The 23,357-nt window shown below is 43.1% G+C and overlaps 1 protein-coding gene across 5 annotated transcripts in view; it reads right to left on the bottom strand.

Moving 5' to 3' along the window:
• Positions 1-427: 427 nt before the first annotated feature.
• The window catches only part of Sirt4 (Sirtuin 4), a 38,400-nt gene continuing 15,470 nt past the window's right edge, over positions 428-23,357 (bottom strand). For 2 of the 5 annotated variants that reach the window (XM_037427784.2, XM_037427785.2), the window contains exons 7-9: positions 18,746-18,863; positions 12,717-12,832; positions 428-6,551 (exon numbers count right to left, since the gene is read on the bottom strand). In XM_037427784.2, coding sequence (XP_037283681.2) covers positions 6,497-6,551; positions 12,717-12,832; positions 18,746-18,863 — 289 coding nt within the window. In that variant the 3' untranslated portion in view covers positions 428-6,496. Of the gene's footprint in view, positions 6,552-11,174; positions 11,328-12,716; positions 12,849-18,745; positions 18,864-23,357 lie in introns of those variants that run through there. The other 3 variants (XR_005110500.2, XR_012886984.1, XM_075877735.1) reach the window with 3 other exon arrangements.

The following is a 23,357-nucleotide window of genomic DNA, read 5'->3' as shown; positions in this document are numbered from 1 at the left end:
GATTAAGGCTTTAAAAGCTCGTTCAGACCGAAGGTAGAGCAACAAAGTGGGCAAGCGGGCTTTTTGAAGCAGCGAGTGCACACACCTGTTCAGACCGCACACGTCATTTGGCTGCCCGTGCAACCAAGAAGGTGGGGCATCTCGTGCAAAAGCGCGAGATTGTGGGGCACCAATGCCACCAATGTCGCGTAGCATTTTGCTTGGCTCCGCCGAAATTGAGAGCTTTGTCGGGCAGCAAAAAAATCAGTCCCCTAGCGATTTGGCTCGCCACCTTATTTTCCCTCCTCTTTTTCTGCATGGAGAGAAGGTTTTACCGCTTTTTGCTTTATCCCTTCAGCCACATCACCTTCTGTATGAACGAGCCTTCGCAACATTATGCATGACTTCTAATACAAGAAAAAAAGAAAGATAGAGAAAAGTCAGAGAATAAGTTTTACAAAGAACACCATATTTTATTCTAGACACAGTTGATGAAGAGTTGACAACACTTTCTTATACATCTATTTTTGGCAGAGGTCATTTAATAAGAAAAAAAAAGTCAGTTCAGCATTCTTAAAAAAATAACTATTTGAACATTATTCAAAAAGTGTCATAAAGAATAGCATCTACAGGTTTCGACAATGGATACTGAATAAAAAACCAGACGTTATGTCGGCTGCACAGCTTGTCAATATTATGCAATTTTTCTTTTATTTACATGGCTCAAGCAAAGGATCGTCCAAATGAAAATGACACGAGAAAGCTGTATACAACACGCTCACTTCAATTTGACATCGCTTTGAAAGACACTAATGGCAAGTAGCAAGTCGAAATGAAATGAATGATCAATCCCCAAAATGTCTACAGCATCGATTTAACAAGTGAAAATCTAGGTAAATGTAAACCAATATATCTGCTGGAGCATTCTAGTACTGACCCAATGACTTATCGTAATTGTGTAACTGATTTTCAACTACTGATATTAAAAAATTGGCAGATCCCACGTACACTGAGAATAGATTATATGCGAAGAACGAATGAGGAAGGTGGATATGTCACTTTAAAATCAGCTCAACATTACGAGGGAGACTTAAATTATGCCGTGCATTATTTCCCTGTCACGATTACCATGTTTGCACCTGGCATTTGTGCTGGTCGACCATTCACGTCCTGTAATACCAAATTTGGTAAATGTGAAGCTAGGAAGACTGCCGCGAGGGGGTTATGAGCGTAGCATGCAGTCATGTTTTTACATGACACGCATCTCATGATTATCATGTTTTCACCAGTCATACAGCTTCGTCGTCTATTCACATCCTGTAGAACCAAATTTGGTATATGTTAAGCTAGCGAAAGCACTGTGAGCGCTCTACGAGCGTAGCATGTATTCATGTTTTACATGACACACACGTCATGATTATCATGTTTGGACACGTCATTTACCTTCGCCATCCATTTGCGTCATGTGATACCAAATTTGGTATATGTGAAGCTAGCGAAATGACCGTGAGCGCACCATGAGCATGGCATGTAGTCACATTCTTACATTACATGCATTTCATGATTTCATGTTTGCACCAGTCATATACCTTCGACAACCATTCACGTCACATAATACCATATTTGATATATGTGAAGCTAGCAAAGCGACCGCGAGCGCACCATGAGCGTGGCGTGTAGTCATGACTGCCGTGACCAAGAAAGACGCTGGAGCTGGAGCGCGCGGAGAACTAGCGAAAGGGCACGTAGAACGAGGTGGAAGAGAAGGAAGTCGGATAAAGAACAGCCGGCCTGCAGCAAGGCTTTTGTCTCTTGTCTCATTTATTCCTCTACAATGATGCAGCTCGACAATTAAACCTTGCTGCTCAAGCCATCTATTCGTAGCCTCATGGGTCGACGGAAGTGCGGCCTGCTCAATCCAGGAACGCCATCCACGCTTCATTGGCGATGGAGTCATTGACTGCCGCTTCAGCTGCCCATTGGACTATCAGTGGATGGCGTCCATGCCTCCCCTGCGGTACCAGGTCATCACCCAATAGACACCATGTTACCACTTCGCGGCCTTAATACTGACAGGCTCTTGTCCTTTGGAAATGCTGTTCAAACTTCCAACGGCCTGAATTCCGTTGCTGGTACTCTCCCCACATACGAGCCGCCATAGAACACCGTGCAGGCTTCCTTGCTCGTGGGTCGCAACTATGTGAGTGCGGGAACCGCTGCAGGCTCGCTGAACGCGATTTCTGTCTCTTCAGGCTTCACCCCCGACAGCGCCGTACCATCGCGTGACTCCGTGTCACGATCAACGTCGTGAGAGTGACGAACACTGCCGTCTTAAGCGCCATTCTCCCGGCATTGAGCGTCGCCGACGCTATGCTGGACGGAGCCGCCTTACATGACCTGGAGGCGAGCACACCAGAGCAACACCGAGAGCTCCATGATGTCCTCATGCAGCTTGAGGGGCAGCTGGGTGGCTTCGTGTTGACACTACTTGCCTTTTCGCCTGTCCAACTATCGCCAGCTCTCTGTGAACTACCGGAATCCCACGGCTTTCAGAACGCTGACGACGACTGGGTGGCGACTGTGAACGTTCTTGCTGCTCGCAAAGCGTGGACGAGCAGCCGAAGTGGAGTGTGGCCGTGGTCCGTCTTCAGGATAGTGCCGCGGCATGGCACAGGTTGATCGATATACGTGGGGGTTAACGTCCCAAAACCACCATATGATTATGAGAGATGTCGTAGTGGAGGGCCCCGGAAATTTCTAACACCTGAGGTTCTTTAACATGCACCCAAATCTGAGCACACGAGCCTGCATTTCTGCCTCTATCGGAAATGCAGCCGCCGCAGCCGGGATTCGATCCCGGGACCTGTGGGTCAGCAGCCGAGTACCTTAGCCACTAGACCACCGCGGCGGGGTGGCATGGCACAGGTGCGAAGGCGTCAGTCGGCAGTCTTGGGCAGATTGGGGTGCAGCTCCGATTGCTGCTTTCAGCCCTATTTGCTATGATGCCACCGACGAACCTGACACGTCTTTCAACAGAGGTCGAAGCTGGACAGGTTGATCTCCTCGAAATTGCGAACTGCAGTTCACCGACAGATACCTACGTAGCCGGGCCTAGTACAAAACCCATGCCCAAGATGTGCTCCAAATCTGCCTCGGCAATTGAAGCCCAAACAACCCTGCCAGTGGCCAACAGTGGTTCCCAGCCACATCCATCTGGAAAGCTTCCCCCATGCTCGTCATCGCTTGGACACCTGGGTTCACCGGCACCCGTCATACTAAACGCCTTAATATCGCACCAGTATGTGTCCACAGATTCTGCGAATACAGTGGGTGTCCTATCACTACACTATCTAAGCATATCCATAGATCCTGACCAGATAGAGGCAGATCTGCCCGTGCAGCACAAGTCTCCTGATTTTGAGACAGCTTGTGTCAAAAATATTCCACCTGCACGCAGTGTGGCTGCGAGAATCACTCGTTTCAGAGCATCGGGGAGCCCCACAAAGAGAGAACGTGACAACAGCACAAGCCACATCAAGTCAGCGCAGAAACTCGATCCCGCCTTGACGCGGACGTCTAGAAATACTGGATGTTTTATCACCAAATCCACCCTGCCCTGTTCAAATTATGGCGGGACAAAGGCCAGCGTCACGCGATGGATCTGCAACCATGCCGATGCAGTCAGAGCCGCCCGCCAAAACCACCACCAAGAAAAGTCTCCGTGAAGCCGCGTCATGTCACAAAACTTCGACAACCGCAAAGCTGCAGCTTCCTCCACAAGGGAAGATTGAGACATGATGATATATTGGGTTTAACGTCCCAGAACTACTATATGATTATGAGAGATGCCGTAGTAGAGGGCTCCAGAAATATCGACCACCTGGTGTTCTTTAACGTGCACCCAATCTGAGCACACGGGCCTACTTTTCGCCTCCATCGGAAATGCAGCCACCACAGCCGGGATTCGATCCCGCGACCTGCGGGTCAGCAGCCGAGTACCTTAGCCACTAAACCACCACGGTGGGACGGAAGACTGAGACAACTTTTCTTGCAATGCCATAGCGAGGCCGGGGTAGTAGACAACCACAACACAGCAAATGTCATATTCTACAGTCATCATCAAGAAAGGTTCTAGCCACGCTTCAGCGACCTACTGGGCGACCGCAGCGACAGAGCCAATTCCAACCTCCGGAAAACACCGAGGTAGATCTTCACGAAGAGACGGACCGTGGCCAGGACCGACCACCGCAATGCAGCCAGTGCCTGCCACCAGAAGCATTAATGGCCTCTCCACACGCTTCGCAGTCATGGCAGAGTGTCGCGACCAAGAAAGACACTGGGGCTCGAGGGCACAGAGATCTAGCAAAAGAGCAGGTAGAGCGAGTTGGAAGAGAAAGAAGTTAGATAAAGAACAGTCGGCCCGCAGCAACGGCGTTGTCTCGTCTCGTTGATTCCTCTACACGACTTGCATGACACGCATGTCAGGATTTGCATGCGAGGACCTGTCACTCATGTCATACCACACCAGTTTTGCAATATATCAAAAGAACGAAACCACTGCAAGAGCAGCAAGACCAAGACATTCATGACACAAGTCATGATTTTCATGTTACGACTTGTCAGTTTATAGTTGATATACATTCAGGTTATGCCATACCAATTTTGGTATAAATCCCATCATCGAAACGGCCAGGAGAGCTAAAAATCGTAAGCGGCTAGATAGATAGATATATATGCTCGAAGTCGCCGAAGTTCGCTAAGCAATGCTTTGCATTTAAAAGGACTTGAGCATTTTAAGAAAGTAATGCATTTATTTCTTTTTAAAAAATTAATGCATTCCTAGAAAAAAAATTTTAAGAAAAAAATGCTATCCCTTTGCTGCTATTCAATTTTTAGACATACACTAGCTGACAGTACACTTGACAATCAATGCTGGTGGTGAAAAGATACTGTTTCTGCTTGGCCCCATGTTGTGCACATGCTTGTGAAAGGTACTTTAATATTGTGTAATGCAGAAACGATTTTCCCAGCTCACAAAGCTTATAACAGCTGGAATTGCTCATCCGATGTCCTGGCTCTGTTCCTGGCCATGCTTTACTGCTATAAAAAAAAGAAAACAATGCCGGCACCTGGCCACTGTTATTACAAACTGCCAGCAGTAAAGAGCAGCAGTGACGTGCGACGTCTTGCACATGTTCTCGATAGTATTCTCTGTCTGGCTCATAGTATCAGCCTAGAATTCGTGCCCACTGGTGCAAGCTTGTGTGCATCCAACTTTTACGTGGAAATGCCACTGCCTTCTAAAGTTGTACCAACCATAGGCTGGAACACCCGATTTCAATCAATGCACTCAGGCCGCTAAGAAAATTTCTTAAGGATGACTGCCAGTTGGGCGTGTTGGTAATGGTTCATGATGAACTTGTCTGTGCCCTCTCTGAGTGTGTGTTTTTTTCTTTTTTTTTTCTTTTTTTTTGCGCTTGTCTCATCATGAAAATTTCTTGCTGCATCAATCTGTTCCAAACTTGCTATGTGACTGTACATGTTTAGTGGCAACATTATGCTTCATTTTTTTCACAATCTGGAATGAATGCCGGCGTTGCATTACGTTTGACAATTGGACACAATGCAATTGACCAATTGTCAAAGGATTCATTAGCACCAACTTTTAGATGAATACACAGGACTAAGTTTCATCAATGCCACTACCATACTTCTGCAATTTCACAAGTTCTGTTGCTCATGAGTCATGGGTGTACACCACAGCTGGCTTGAATATATTAAAAAAAAATCATGAGGTCCACCTGAAAAGTGCAAATGCCACAACTTGTTAGTATGCCAAATGAGAGTGGTAACTCTAAGAGAACTAACGGGTAGAAAAAAATGTATACATCTATATCAACTACCACACACATAAAATAGGAGTTATAGATGTCAATATGACTAAGGGTGGGCACATTAAGAGAAGCAGCAGAGAGAGACTAGGTAGATAGGTAGGCTTATTCTGGCGTTGCGATGCCCCCTCTTCTGCTATTGGGAAATATATCTTCACAAAGGCCATCTTATTTGTACCACACTAACAGGCATGGCGAGTCGAGACTGCCAGTATTCACACAAAGTTTTGCTTATTGCATTAGCCTGGGTCCCAAGTGGGTTATGCCAAGAACATAAAGCTGCACTGCCACTAAATTACAAACAATATACATGACATTGTAGACATTAAACGCTCGTAAATAAGCACAAGTTAAACAAACATATAGAGACCTTAAAGCATACGCTTTTCCTGTACTGATTTGTAATGCAAGTCTGAACAATACCTCTACTACCTCACTAGAGTCGCTTCCATTGTTAAAATCATAAAGTCCTGAGCAAGTGTCACTGTACACTTGCAAATCGCGTTGTCAAGCTTCATTGATGTCCTCGTGAACTTCATGGTGCACAAAATCCAGCACTATGCGTGCTAACATTTCCTCTCATCGCACTGTGCCGATCTTCTGCAGAGAACTACAGAACTAAAACTTTACAAAGCAAGTGCCTTGGGTAGTGTAGTGCCACAGGGCCCATCAAAATGAAACCTAGGAGAGAAGACAGAACATTGAATATAAAAATGGCTCTTAGTAACTAAGCCTGCATAAGACAAATGCTTAACAGAAACATAATCCAATGCACATCATACACATTGCAATAGCTATTCCAACTTTTACAGCCACAGCCATTACAAAACAGTCCTCAAAACCAACATGGCTAATGACATGTTTTATTTTGGTGACCTGGTACAAAATGGCAATATTAAGTCGATGCTACCTCCATAAACAACACAGTTTCACACAAGAAGTTCACATGTCAAAAGAAATAAATAGGCCAAGGCAAATTACTTCATTTTCACTTGAACGAGAAACATATTTAGCAATGCACATGTTGGTCTGACAATACTATAAAAATTTTACATAGCACGTGAACAACCTGCTGTGCAGCAGGAAAAGCACCCTGCTAAAAACTTGATGTGCATGCAGCAGATATGATGATGAATGCTGGCAGTGACATTATATGCAGGCATCACACCTCAACAGCACACAGGATGACGAAGAACCATTACCTTTTGTCAGTACCCAATGAAACGATGAGATGAATTTAGCTTGAGCTTCATAATGACTATAGCTTGAGCTTAATAATGACCACAATAGTCTGCACACTGTGGTGTGGCAGGTGCAAAACTAGTTAGGAAAGTCAATATGTATGTTAGCAGATATCAAGCCATAAGCAGAAGCTGGAAGTCTGTGTCCAGCAAAGCCCATTGATAGAGCACGGCTAGTATGTATTAGTACGCCAGGATTTGCACCCAACCCCCATTTTTATTTCCATTTAAACACATTGCATGTCTCTGGAGACTTAACGCTATGTGCACGGACATGAAGGATTTCTATGTAGCGCACGGCAGGCACAGGCGCAGCTACTGCTGCAGATAACACGGCCCGCATGGCCAACGAGCGCCGCCCTGCTGCGTTTTACCGCCGATAGTGGTCGTGCCTATACAAACAGAAAATGCATAAATTGCAGGACAAGTTTGTCAGCGAACTTAATTGGGCTAGTTGTTTCTGCATGTCGACAATGTGGATACGCTTTGAAGAAGCGGACTGAGAATTGACCACGCACACCAGTCTTTTCCGTGTCCACGTCTTCAAAGCGCACTCACATAGTCGATGTGCAGGAGAAAAGGGAAGTTCTTCAATTCAGCTTTTCGACTAGAACTGAAAACCTTCCTCCTGTTGAACCCCGAACGCATTAGTATTTTCGTCCAAGCACACAACCCCAGGGTAAAACGATTATTTCTGTGCCTGTGTCACACCGGGCACTTTTTAAAGAGATCAGCGGCGATCAAAATCGCTCGCGATCCAAGTGTTCGTGTGATTGAGGAATTATAAAATTTACTGATGTGATGACGTAAACTACGGCTGCGGGGTCACGGGAACTATTATGTTTTACTCACGAGTAAGCTATTCACGAACCAAACTTTCAAGTTGAATCTACCTACACTGGCAGTTCATGTTCACAAGCAAAAGATAAATGAGCTTGAAAGAGGCGATGTTCATTAGCGGCAGGAAGACAGACGATGAGTTATTTGCTCGCACAGATGAGAGCTCACTCGCCGACGTCACTTTCGAAAAATCAAATGCAACGACAACGAAACGTGGACGCCTTGACGTACACTGTGCGGCGATTAATGTTAGGCGCGACTACTTTGTGCCCAGTGTTGTTTTGAACAGTACGCATCATTTATATAGCTCAAACTATGAAATAAACACCTTTGCGATGGATTTTTCAATGTTAGCTTTCACGTTTTGCTGCCTATTCCAGGCGTCAGTACACTTATCTGCAACAGGTGGAAGACGACAGTGACTGCTGTGTTCCCGGTAACAGGGGCCTTCGACTAGTCTAACGCCCGAGTATTGCCTCTGTGCCATAAGTCTGCGCTGAGCTTTACATTCCCTTTGATGAAATGGGCAGAACAAACCTACGCGCTCTTGGTGGGAATCCAGTTTTCTCACGTGATCGCTGCAATGCAAGCACTCTTTCTATCGTCATCGGTCAGAAAACAGAACGTTTTGACTAGCATATAAAATTAATTCAGGCATGTAGACTGCATCCTGGCTTCACAAAGCTGTGCTCGAGTTGCCAGCGCTTCATCGGAATAATTTTATTCACATATAAAACATCGGAACACAAGCAGTCGCGGCCAGCAACAAACGCTAAAACCACGCAAAAACAAGCTAAACCGGAAGTTTCCAGGGGTGGTTTCCTAGTGAACACACAATGTTGCCAGAGACCGGCAGGCTCTGGCGAAACCGTCTATACCTGTTCACTACTATACGCAAAGCATGGGGATCATGGGGCAGACTGAGTATTTTGTGCCATTTATTTACGCATTCACAAGAAGAAGATTGCTAGGAAAAAAGTTTTCATTGCGTGAACATTTTGGATGTTGCATCTCTACGGAAGCTACTGTTAGAGGCTCAGCCTATTCATGGCACTGACGAGGTTTTCCAGCACCGTTTCACGCCTCTCAATAAAATCCTCTGTTCATCCAGCGAGAAGCGTGATCAAATCAAACCTTTTTGAGTGTTAATTCTAAATAAACTTAATTGAGCGGCACAAGAAGCGTACGATTCTGTTTTGAATCTGAAAATACAAAGCAGAAAACATGTTGCCATAATAAAAGACGCACATAAACCTTTCTTAGTTTGTATCAACCGTTGCCTACTACTTTTCTTCATTTTTTCTTAAAAAACAACGTAAAGGTTCACAAGCTGAAAGGTGTTATCACAGCACTGGAGGCAGTGCATTCAGCAAAGCCACTTTGCTTTGGCCTGCTGTATTTAGTGAACAAAGCAAATGAGGACATATATTATTTAAACCATGAATTGAGCGACATAAGCGGACTTCAATAAATTTTGGTTAATATTGGCACCGTTTTTTTTTTTTTTTTCGAAAATGACCTTGTTTGAAAACAGTAGCTAAATATTTTTTTTTCTTCTATCATGCTGCACCTAGGAAAAAAATCTTTAGCAGGAATGTTGAAAAGATATTAGTCTATATTGGCACTTGTTTTTTGAAATTTTTGTTTGAAATAAATGCGCCAAGGCGCATCAGAGACCCCAAATTTTTTTTCAATTTTGACCAAGTTTGCCATTTTTTTTCTGAATTATTTAGTTATGTAGACAGCTTAAACAAACATGGATATAATTTACTGTGATGCATATTAAAAGAAAAATAATAAAAATTTCGACACAATATTTACAGTGTGCACTCAATTCGCCTATAAAATTAAAAAATGTTGCAGCGAGCAATAGCGTGACATGCGTGCCGCCACCTTTAAACATTTTCTTTGGGCGCGCTGAGATCAGTTTTTGGAAATAAAATTTTCAGTTCCATGTACCTCAAGTATACCCACATAACATATAAAGAAACTAGACAAAACAAAAATATTGTCCGGACACGCATGTTCGATCTCTCATAGAATCACCCCCCTTATTTCCAGTAGGAACTTTCCATCATTACTGAAAAAGCTTTTCATACCATCATGTTACAACGCAAAACATTTTATCACTTATATGAAATAAGGAGCTAAGTTTCCAAATTTTTCATTTCTTATAAAATGGCTTCGCACCATTGGGCCCTTAAGTACAAACAACAGGATTGGAAACCACAAGTGATATATGATGCTGAAAGTAGACTTAAAGGGGCCCTGCAACAGATTTCCAGGGTTATAATAAAATAGTCTCCCTATCAATGCATGAACCTTAACGAATCACATGCTGCAAATGTTTTTAGAATCCCTCAAGTACGAATAGAGTTAGATATTTCCTGCGAGCTTCCAGTGCTTTGTCTTTTTTTGTGCCAGTAAGCGTGCTGAAGGCTAAGCAGGAAGGAGGATGACAAGGGGCAAAAATGTGCGTCTTTTCATCAGTGTGTACCATGACCTTGAGGGCTTTTCTGGTTTTTATTCAATCGAGTGGTGTACTTTTAGAATGATCGTGGGTAAGGCGCGGCCACAGCAACTATTGGCCACGAGATCGAGCAGGGTTGCCGCCTAATGGCAACTGGCCGAAGAGGCGAAGTGTGGATTGCTTCGTGCGTCGTCTGCTAGTCGCGTCGTGTTTCTATGTGTGCGTACGTCATGTACGCTCTCAAAGCGTGGTTTGTCTGGTCATGTCAGCGCGAGTGTAACTGTTTCTACGTATGCCTGAAACGATGTACAAAAAGCATTTAGTATTGCTCGGCTACTAATGCATTGTAATAAGATGGGCGGTGCAAATTTACAGAGTGCTGTTTATTGTCGTCGTAACCTCCATTCATGAGAATAATTTCAGAGCGGGTGCCGCTTTATGTTTCAAGCACATTGGAAAATGCTCTTGGCATCCTCCCAAACATGATGCCTATTAAATGATGTGCGAATGCAGCATTTTATAGCGACTTGGTTGTAAGAACAAACTATAGGCCATGCACTAGCACGCTGTTGGTAGGTGTACAACTACGACACTGTAGTTTATCGATCATGCGAGGAGCCTTAGTTGTGTTTATCTGGCCCTGGTACCACTACATAAATATATTACTGTCACATAAACAGTGACACATCAGTACTTAAACTGTACTTAAAACAGAGTTACCGCACGCAACTGTGTGGTTAGATTTAAGAATGCTTTAAAGAGCCACGACATTGAAATTTTATTCAGACGGCATGCGTTATATATAATGTCATATAATTTTACTGAAACTTTTCGCCTTTTTTACATTGTCTTCAGGGTTTGCATGGCATTGTTAGTGACCGACAAAAGACAGTGATAACTTCTTGCCTGAAAAAGAAAAAAAAACATGCCTGCCCCATTAATCAGGACTTTGTTGTAGCACTGTCATGCGCGTAATCAATCGATGAAAGCTTTCTGCTGAACTCTTATATAAGATTTTTATATTTTTACTGGTGCAAGAACATGTGCGTACACGCAGTAAACACAGTGTAGCAAGAAGCTCAGTCAGGCACTAAGCTTTCTTCACTGTCCCACATTTCAGGGTGAATAGAACGAGAAAAACATATGTGTATAAGATGTGAACGGTGGTTCTGAACTAATCGCACAGATCTACAGGCTTTCTACGATCTTTCTTTCTTTCTTTTTTTGTAGTGTGCAGATGACAAAGCTGTAAATAAGTAGTTCAGTCACACTACAGCAGTGTGTAGCAAGCGGAACACAAGTCAACCACGTACAAACAACACAGCAAAGGCGTGATTAAGTGCAAAAGCAGTAAGAGTCACCCAGTGCAAGCATCCCTATGAAAGGCAGAATGAGATTTACTCGTGGCTAATGTTAACATTGCATAGGTGTCGTGCATCGATTCAGTAAAGAAGAGCGTGGATATTAACAGTAAACTGTAGTCAAAGCATTTTATCCGCCGACAATCGGCTCAGACCGCACGCAACGAAGCGTCGCTGCTTGTATTTGTATACGCGCCACTGACCGCTTATCCACACTTGTGCGGGGACGGTGCTACAACCTATAGGCCGACCTCGCCGCGAATAGCAGCTCACGATGCTCAAATTGGTTAACCACTGTGGTTGCGAATACATGGCACAGAAATTTGGGACATCATCATCACCATCAGGCTCACTACGCCCACTGCAGCACAAAGGACCCTTTCATGTTCCACCAGTCAACCCGATCCTGTGCTTTCTGCTACGATGTTATACCTGCAAACTTCCTAATCTCATCTGGCACCTAACTTTCTGCCTTCCCCTCAGCCACTAGCCTTCTCTTGAAGTCCAGTCAGTTACCCTTAATGACCAGCAGTTATCCTGTCTATGCTACGCACTACATGCCTGGCCCATGTCCATTTCTTCTTATTGATTTCAACTATGATATGCTTAACCCCACTTTGCTCCCCGACCCACCCTGCTGCTCTCTTCTCGTCTCTTAAGGTCACATCTATCATTTTCCTCTTACATGATATTTGGGTAGATGGCATGTAGAGAAAAGAGGGAGCGATTTCTAGCCAACTTTGAGAATTTACTGTAAATTCTAAGCCACATGCTACGCTACAACGTCTGGTTTGCGTGTTCTTGGGAGCCTCCACTACCAATGGGCAGCATTTGCTGTTCATACTAACATTTAAAAGAACCCTTTAAGAGTGAGCTACTTTTATGTTGACTGTTTTCTAACACATGATTTATATCACACTGCAACTTTGCTCACCCAAAATTTTCAGTGCCCGGAGTAGATTCCAGGTTAAACTCTGCAACAGGGACACCTCGAGCAGCAACTTCAGGAGCAAACATAGCTGCTGGGTATACTACAGAGGAAGTCCCAATCTGAAATAGGCCAAAACTGCCAAATAAGCACAAACATATATGACATCCATGGTAATTTTGGGGGGAATAAAACAACACAAGAAGGACAACAGGACACAGCGCAACTCTTCATTACACTCTAAAAAAAAATATTGAGCAAAAAGGGTGTCTCTTAGTCCTACAACAATAGGTAATCGTCATCAGGCTTGCGTGCGTTTTCTTTCTTAAAACTCTGCGCTGGCCACTTTCTTATCGAGAATGCTATGTAACACGCTGATAATACGCATATCGTTCATGACCATAATGTACCGGGCGCGTGGCAATAGTGGAAAGAAGAAATACAAGATAGATGACAGTTATTGTTAACATGCATGTCGTTTGTGACCGGAATGTACCGGGCCCACGGCGATAGCGCAAGGAAGAAATGGAAGATAGATCTGGATTATTGTTAACACGCATGTTGTTCGTGACCGGAAAAGACGCCCTTTTTTACTAAATATTTTTTTAGAGTGTAGTAGCACTGTGATTTCTAGTCTTTCTTTTGTCATTTTGTTGTGCTATAATCACTACTGACAAGCACCAACTAGCCCATCAATCCACTGTGTTAAACCATACATGACATGCTTTGCATTTTAGGGCACACAGCAATCTTTCAAGCACACACAGTTGATCCTAAATATATTAATTTATTGGCTATATCAAACAGTTTAGAAATTCCTTTGAACTTCCTATGCAAATATGGGGCTGGTGCACACGGGTATATTGAACTCCCGCTTAACAAGACATCCGCTATACCAAATGCTGCACCGTGCTGATGCCCAGAAAGTGCATTTGTCATAAAAAATAGTTTTCATTTTTTGGCAGTGTTTTAACAAGTTCCAATCATATTTTGTGTGCAGGCAATAAAAAGGCAGTGTTTTTACATTGTGTTGATCTGGTTTATTGAGCAGCATGTGAGAGCGTCGCGGTATGCGAAAGTGTCGCGGATCTGGAGGTTTTGATATATGGGCATAGTATTCTTTAGAGAGGCTGATTACTGAAGGCACCAAACCAAGAAAGCAAAGTGACTCGGCAACCTCATTGCAATGTTCACATTCTCTTTCTTGTTCGTTTGCGCATGATAGCATGCAGGCACGAAAAGCATGGCCTTGCAGATGCGCAACCTCGTGACGATTTTTCGTGTTTTGAGTTTTTGACTATCTCTTACGCCAGTGTTTGCACACCCTGTTTTTTTACAATCTTTTCATTATAAAATGCACTTCGTAGAGGCTACACTATTCTTGCCTCTTGCGCTAAGCAGCAGCTGCCTGCTACGAAGTGTCATCGCTACCACCCGCATGTTGATGGTTGGGACTCGTTCTGTTGTTCATGGGCAACGTCGTGTTCTGCGGCTAGTATATGCCTCACTCCGTCCCTGATCATTTCTTATTTTTGAGTCGAACTAAACATTGACCCGCTCATAGTAATAAAAATGATGACTGGGGCTCGAAGTGACGTCAAGTAAAGTAACGCCGTGAATTGTTTCTTAATTGGTTCCGGTGCCAGGTGACGACTTTGGGTGCATCATGACTGCTGACAACGACGTACAGTGCATCGGTGCATTTTGCAACTTAATAAACTTAATAGCTTTTCCGGGCGCCATCTTGGACACGAGTAAAGCGAGCGACTTCATCGGTGCCAAGATAATGGGCAATGTTGCTAGTGTCGCAGAAATGTACCTGTACAGTTTCGAAAACGTGAACACCCTCGTTAAGCAACCTTTTATCGCACAAAGATTGCGTTGGGCATTTAGCATCAATCACCCTAGTTGTGGCCGACTTTGCTTATTGGGAAAGCTTCAATGATATTGAGGATTTAATGAACCTGACAACGAACACGAAGCAACACAAGCTCATGAACTATTTTCATGGAAAATAAAGTGTGGTACCTTGCAAAAGAAGAAGTTTTCATTTTGTTCTTTAACATAATGTGAGTGGATAGTCATGTTAATGACTGTTATGATTTCAGAAAACTGTTCGGTAGACTGAAATGCTTTAATGTAGGCCTCAAAATGCTTATTTTATATTTCGAATTATCTATATATTGAATTATCTCACGATCCCCTTCGAATTCAATATATCCGGAATCAAGAGTACTGACAAATGAGAACGTAGGCTCAACTTGATAATTTGATCATGCCTTCCCCAATAACATTTTAGCAGCATAATCATACTCATGTACAACTATTCATTCAGTCACACACAAACACATGAATGCACCAAACACACTGGCATAGTTGGGGCATTCATATGGAATAACAACAATGGGCACAAGGCCTGTTTCCAACACACCTATTGAAAAAGACTGCAATACACTTAGCTCATTATTTCTATGCACTAATCACAAGCAACACTGAATGCTGATATTGTCAATATGCGAGCATCACGAAATTTTATTGTAAAATGCCTGCATGGCACCCGATCTGCTTACGTGAAATTATGGCAAACACTTAAGCAGCAACTAGATATTACTGAAACTGAAAGAACTCCATTCGTGTGCTTTCGCTGCATAATTAACAAATATGAATGTGGGGAGACAAAACATCTTAATTTGATAAAGTTGGTTTTGGAATTCCTGACACCAACATCATCATGATCGTACACATCATGACACAGAAAAAAACAGAACTGCTATTGTGTAGCAAGGCTTGGTGTGACGATGCAGCTCATGAAACATTTTATTATAAGTACTGGGCGCAATCTTTCTGGCTGTGCAGACATGTGGCTGATACAGCAAGTGCAGTGACAAAGCAGTCCAATGTCTCACGACATATCAACACGATTCATACAGAAACCAAAACTGGCTCCTAGAAATAATTACTACATTATAAGGGTACTCTAACACTCCCTCTAAGAATGAAACGACTACTTTCTCATTTAGTACACGCATAAAAAATAACTATTTGGAACTATATCAGTGCATCTTTATAAGGAAACTAGGCAGCAGTCAATAATAAGCCAAGCTACATAGCTACTTTGACTGCAGTCATCATAGGCACATATTTTCAGCCAACATTGCTTGCAATCTACTTGCACGTAGCAAGTCATCTTGATAGACACTTTTAATTTTCCCAAATTGTCGAAGCTTCTACACAATGGCCTCCTTCAGGAAACCGATGTCACGTAAATGCATTAGGTTTATATTTTCTAAGTACCATATGACAGACTCCCCCCACAGCTATCATAAAAGAAAATAATATACAAGGAAACCGATGTCACGTAAATGCATTAGGTTTGTATTTTCCTAGTTCCGTATGACAGACTTACCCACAGTTATCATAAAAGAAAATAATATACAAGAACTCCAGCTTTGTCGCAAAATTCTGAGATTAAAATTTCTTTTTCATTTAAACAACAAACATTTTGCACTAGATGCCTCTATGTTTATCGAACCACTGACGTCACGAGAAACTAGAAATCGTCATGCTGCGTCGCTAACACCATTCCAGACACTTAAAAACACATGTTGTTGAATATAAATTGTTATGTGTACTTGTTTGTATGAGAGTATTAATTTCGTGTGTACATTGCGCACGTTGACAACCGATTGATTGTGATTTTTTTTTTTTTGTACAAGTGCTTGTTCCCACTCCTGCATGGGCTCTGATTTGAGCCTGCAGTATTCTGTAAATAAATAAATAAATAAAAATAAATAGATTTCTTAAAAGCATTTGATTGTCACTTAATCGATTTTAATACCTGCCCTTCAGCCCTAATTTAGTATAGATTCAAAGCTCGCTTTTCAATTATTGCAATCCACCAACTACTACTGGCCTAGTATTTGTTTCCTGCACGGGTCAGCTCTGAACACTCGCATTTGATTTTCTTTAGTGATCTACCAGCTGGCGTTGCTTCTTTGTACGATTTGCAGATGACTGTGTTTCTTTGCAGATGGCTGAATGGCCAATCTCGACCACAAGATGGCCTTAAAATAACCATGTGGTTATTTCACAGGCAAATGAAACTATAAACATGTGAAAGAGCGAATTTATGCAGTTATTTTGGAGGTGTTTAAACAGCAGTTTCAAGCATTTGCCTATATTCAACAGCATTTGAATATGTATCGGGATGGGACAGCTGGGGGAAAGCTTTTGGTGCAAGAAAAAGATGACTATAGAATGACATATCTTGTTCTTGGAACAGGTTAACCAAGTGAAAAAGCACACCTTTCACAGTACACTGCAAATATACAGCAGCACTCGGTGAAATAAGTGACTGCCATTTACATTATCGTTCCTTCTTGCATTAACTCCAGCAGTCATAGATACAAATTTGTACCAAACCCACGATGTGAGGCACACTGTAGTGTGGGCACTTCAGATAAATTTTTACTACTTGGAGTTCTTTAACATGACCTCTATCTACAAGGGGAACTACACTAGTGCTCCTGCATTTCACCCCCTTCAACATGCGGCTCAGGAATCAAACCTACACCCTTGAGCTTATATGCTATTCCTAATGGATATGGCAGACCAAGCACCTTAACACTTGCACCGCGAGTGACTGCACATGCTTGCTTCTGCACTCGGGACCATTGGCGTACTGTGGTAAACACTCACAGTTCGTCGTCAGCCCATCAACCATAACAAGACTTCTAACACACTAAAGCAGAACACTGAGCAGAGCAGCATAACATTAATGCACTGTAGATTAATGTTATGCTGCCAGCACCGCAGAAAATGTTGGTCACATAACATTTTTGCTAGAAAATATTTGAAAGACAGAACTCTGAAAGTAAATTATTTCAGGGATGGTACTTCATGTGCAAGAGCCTGATTTTGTCAGCATAATTTTTTTTTTCACATTAGTCAAGGTTTTGTACAAACTCTGCAGCAACTTTAAACCTTTTCTTTGAAATTATTATTAAACGTTAGTAACTGTGGATACTAGTTGCACAGGCTTAACAAAACAGAGAAAAGGCAGAAAATTTTTTTCAATACATTTTTTTAAATTTCTTCTAGGGGTACTAAATATGTTAACAATAAGAAAAAATGTTTTTTTGAAATGCTTTCTGAAAGTTGGCTATACGCTTAAAAAATATGCGTCTCTATATTACAACTCGCATGTATGCAATTACAGTGGCATATGCCATGAAAAAACAAACACTGATGCTTCATTAATGCGAACTGTGTAGCTGACAATGGCCAGTTCATGGTATTACTTAATAATACTATATGCACTACCTTTTCCCTTTGCAGATATGGACAGTAATATGCGAATGTGCACTGTACTAGGTGCAGTGACTAGATAGCACTGCTGCAAAGCCAACTGATTTCTGGCTGCTACAATGCTATCAGTTTCAGTTTACATCTAAAGCTCACAGGAACAGTATATTGCAGCATGATGTATTTCCTGTGCATAGTCCACATTCCTTTACACCAAAGGAGTTGCCTTTTTAGGGGCAAAGCTCCTTAGGGTGTGGGTCATTCTTTCCTCCATTTGTATGTAGTATGTATGGAGCCGCATCTACTTTATGAATTGCTCACAAGACGGCATTGTGTGTATATGTCCGTAAAAATAATATCACTAGATGGCATTAGCGGTTTTCGTATAGTTGACAATCAAAGAGAATAGATGGTGCTGTTATAAGAACGAATTCACAGCATACCCACAAAGTGAATGATGATGAGTGGGGCGAAGCATTCGTCGGATGCGTACTCTTGCGTGATAGGAGCAGACGGATGGACAGACAGACAGATAGATGGACATACAGAGAGACAGATGGAAGGACGCTGCGCCCCACTCATCATCATTCACTCCGTGGATATGCTGTGAATTTTTTTGTTTTGCCAGAGTAACAGTAGCTTCTTTATTCTTTTATAATTTTAAATGAGGTTGCTCAGTAGTGCTTGGAGGACCAAGACATATAGAATGCAGTTTCCATGCAGCTACTTACCACAAGACAGAGATCACACCTCTCAAGTTCAACATTTGCCTTAGCAAGAACGTCTGGCTCTAGTGACTCTCCAAACCAAACAACATGAGGCCTCAGCAGTCCAGTGCACTTCTTGCACCTGTTTCAAAGCACAAAGATGTCAGCACATATTCTGCACTGAACAGTGCAATAAAATACTTTCGACTTGTCGGTACCCATGCGCCTATTATTGCATGTGACATTTTTAGATTACTTACTCATTTAACGTATCCAACGCAATTTCAAAATTAAAACTTATGTATTAAGTGGCTTCATATTGAGTATTTGTTCCACGTGAATATGCCTTGTGAACTCCCTTGCTACCATTTGTGAATTCCAATGTGCTCTGTAAAGTAGTCAGGTAAAGCTTAAATTATGAACCTTAGCAATTTCTCAAATACGTGCAACTCAATTTGTCAAGAAATTATCTTATTTTTTAAGCAATATAGCTCACAGGGTAGAACTTTCCAATTTTTTTTAAATTTTAGGCAATCTTGGTGGATTGTATACCCAGAAGTAACGCGCATCCACACATGCACACACTGCGCTCTCATTTATTTATTCTCTAATATGTGGGGTTCAATGTCCCAAAACCACGACATGGTTATAAGAGACGCCGTAGTGGAGGGCTCCGGAAATTTTGACTACCAGGGGCTAACGTTCACCTAAGTCTGGGTACATAGGCCTCAAACATTTTCGCCTCTATCGAAGATGCAGCCGCCTCAGCCAAGATTCGATCCCGTGAACTTCGGGTTAGCAGTCGAGTGCCATAACCACTAGACTATCGTGGCAGGGCAACAGAGAGACATACTGAGAGACATACTGCGTCTTATTTTGAATTAAAGATATCACAGCTTGCCGAGGCAGATTAGTAATTCCATTGAACTGACTGTGTTACTCAAGACAACCCACCTTCCAAAATAAAGTTACAGATTACCTCATAAGTACTTTTATTACTAATAAAGCACATGCTAAAACAAAGCCAACTAATAAAAATTAAAATGAATTAGGCAGAATTCTGGAACTGGTATCTGTTTTGAGAAGTATGTCCTAAAATTTGCAATAAAAGGCACTAACATCACAGCTAATCGTTAGTATCAGCACTGTCTATTCCATAAGAGGACGAAAACTGCATCACCATCATTGCCAGCTTGAGCAGTATGGTAATCGCACGAAAGCCAGAATGCTTTGTGCCTATTCGCATTTACCACTACATGTGACATCATGTTTGTATCAACATCATCAGCCTGACTACGCCCACTGCAGGGCAAAGGCCTCTCCCATGATCTGCTAATAAACCCGGTTTTGTGCCACGTTATACCTGCAAAACTTTTAATCTCATCAGCCCACCTAACTTTCTGTCTCCCCTTTGTGCGTTTGCCTTCTTTGGGAATCCAGACAGTTACCCTAAAGTTACCCTTAACTCTTTCGCTACCGCGCCTATTCAAATCATTCAATTTGAACGATGCATTTTCAAATTTCGATTCTTGCATGCTCGTGGAGTTTGCGGGCACCTAACGTCATCTATGTAAGAAAGTGGGAAACACACAACGAGATCCGTGATATTTTGGTTGTTTTTTGCTTAAGGGAAGTTTTTTCCTCGCCTCAAGAAGTTTAATGTAGCTGCATGTGCGTGTCTGCCGATCATGGCGTCGTTTTCCCGTGCGGACGGTCCTAAAAGACAACACGGTTCTTGGAACCGAGCGCATCAACAGCAGATTTTGATGATAGAATCAGCAGCAGTGAGTCTAAAAAATGTGTTGACAAATCGAATTTCAGCCCTGATGACGAAGACGCATCAAGTCATGCCGCAAAATTGAGCAAGTAAGTGCTGGCTGTATGTGTGGTGTACATTTTGTTGTCTAATTAGTAGTTATGGGTGGTGGAGTGTGTACTCACAGCAATTTTACTCATTTTGAGGGTCTCAACGTTCTACGGTCATGATTTCTAGCCGGCATTTGTCAAGCGTGTGCAATGTCTTTCAAGGCGAAACCCAGGGGTCAAAGTCAGAGGCGCACTCCAATGTAACTCACGGCGCTTCTCCGGGGCCATCGATTTCATCCAGCTGTTTTTCACTGCACAGCTGACCAGCATGATCTGCGACTACACTAACAAATATGCGTGGATACATGTTTTAGAGAGGCAGACATATGCAGAAAGTGGCGGTTCGTAGAGGAACTTGACTCCCGATGAAGTGCATTGGAATCCTCTTTTACATCGAAATCATCCAGTTACCTCGCATTCATACCAGGGTGTCTACCAATTTCTCAATTCCCTGACTTTCCAAGGTTTTCCATGATAATTAAAAGTGAATTCCATGACCGCAACGTCTGCCTAAAAAACTCTGTGCACTGGAAACAAACCCTCGTGTGGTAAAAAAAAATTCAGGCACTCCATAATTACCAGGCACACTCAGAATATTGTGGGTGCGTGCGGTAAATGTGAAAAAATATGTATATCTGCCCAAAATAAAACCCCCGAGCCAGGCAATGAGCAAGTCAGCTGCTTGATGTTCGGAAGAACCACAAAGCAAGCGCACCAGTTGAAAGTAATCAGAGATGAAAGTTTGAAGGAGCCTGCGATAGTCCGACATCGCAGTCAAAGCTGCTAAGAAACGTAGAAGTGGTGCCATGTCGCGACATTCATGCAAAAAGAGGACACTGGAGCCTGGCGGTTCTGCCACTGGAGTATCATCTAGTTTACTATAATGGCTGTAGCCCACGTCGCTTAGGATGTGGATCGGACAGTTGGCACGAGGCGCAAGCATGCGGCACGAGACGCAAGACGCAAGCATGCGCAGTAGAGGTGTAGACACCATCGCCAACACCGGATTTGAAAGTAGGTGCGACTATAAAATGCTTCGCATTCAGAAGAAGGTTGCATCTAGCCTGCACCTGGAATCCAGATACAGACGACTGCACATACGCTGAACAGGACTGATGGGACGCTACTGACACTGTACTCTCGCTGCTTACGTCACGTATTTAGGCGTACTTACGTACGCTGTGCCTTTCCTATAGCTTCTATTGTGAACAAGGCTCTCTCCCATATTGGGTGCCGAAACCTCAGTGAACTGTGTTCCATGGATCGGTGTATCCTTTTGTGTTTACACTATGAAGCAACAGTTATGCACAGTTCTTTTTTTTTTTCTTCACATCTCTTCTAGCCGCTCACTGTAGTTGCAGTTGGAAGAGCAACTTTTTAAAGGGCCACTCACCAGGTTTGAAAATTTTGAGCTGACAAGCGCAATGCGTAGACGAGGCGTTCATGATCATGTCTGCCAAAATGTCCAACGCTACGCGCCGCGGAAATGGGTGAAATTTCAAGATGAACGCTGCTCCCCCTCCCCTCTGCCGGCGCACGCATAGAGAATGAGGGCATGACGTGGGCATATGAATGGCCCTACGTACACGGCAATACAATGACATTGGTCCTCTACGTAGACAACTCTGCTTCGACGTTGTCAACAGTATACCACGTGACATGGCAAAAATTATTTCATACAACATGCGAAGTTTATGTATTTGTTGCTTTAAGAGAATAATAAAAGTTGAAACAAATGATGAGACGCAATAAAAATTGTGCGCGTTATCCTTTCATTTTTTTCCCCGTGAAATGCTACGAGATGCGGGGCTAATGTGCCAGCGTTTCGCATGCGTTCGTGTCCCCGCGGTCAGCGCATTAAGCATACCACGGCCATGGAACGCTCCTATGCGTTCGTGCACTCATTATGCTTATCTACTCTACCGTGTCTAAGCCAGCGTTTCCAAACCATCCCGCAGATACAGGCAGAAAACCACAAAATAACGCTGGTCAACAAAGCAACGCTGCTCGCGTGCTCGGGGGTTGGACTTGTTTGGGCATGTCATGCGCACGTCGCCTCATGGTCGGATGCTGGAGAGGGTGGGGAAGAAATTTGGCTTGCGAAGGATACGCGGAGGAGCGGCAGGGGTTTCGAGCTCATCTCCTCTTATCCTCATTTCGCGCCGCTTCAAAAAACCTGTTTTTTCCGCTCGTGATGAACCGATTCGAAAAATTTTTGTGGCAAAACGTTCCTCATCAGACACCCAACAACTTCCACTGTCTAACTAAAATTCGGTATGGGGCCTGGCGAGTGGCCTTTTAAGCTTTGATCAATGGTAATGCTTATTTTTGTAACGGCCGCACAGAGCTGCCGTCAGTTTCCATGACCTGGCCAAGTTTTTCAGAAATTCCCCGACTTTTCAATGAATTTTCCAGGTTTTCCAGGTTGGTAAACACCCTGCATACCGTATTTACTCGCATAATTCTCCCACTTTTTTCTTCTTTTTTTTTTAGCGGAAAACCAATGCAAAGTTGGGGGGTGTGATACTTGCGTGGAGAAAACTTTCCATGAAATCGTACAAAGCAAAAAAGAAAATGAAGTGGCCGCAAATCGGGATTCTCACGCCAGAAACTAAGTTTGAGAAGTACTAGTTAAGACTTACCTCAACAATAAAAGCACAAGTTTAACACAAGGCAAGCTTTATTTGAGACATAAAAAGCGCAAGCAAACAGTTGAGAACTAGAATACCGTACACAAAGCTTGTGGGCATTGCGGGCGTAGCGGGAGCAT

This window comes from Rhipicephalus microplus, chromosome X (genome assembly GCF_043290135.1).
Source record: "Rhipicephalus microplus isolate Deutch F79 chromosome X, USDA_Rmic, whole genome shotgun sequence".
In the NCBI taxonomy this organism is placed as follows: domain Eukaryota; kingdom Metazoa; phylum Arthropoda; class Arachnida; order Ixodida; family Ixodidae; genus Rhipicephalus; species Rhipicephalus microplus.
This window is presented reverse-complemented; position numbering and strand designations above follow the sequence as displayed.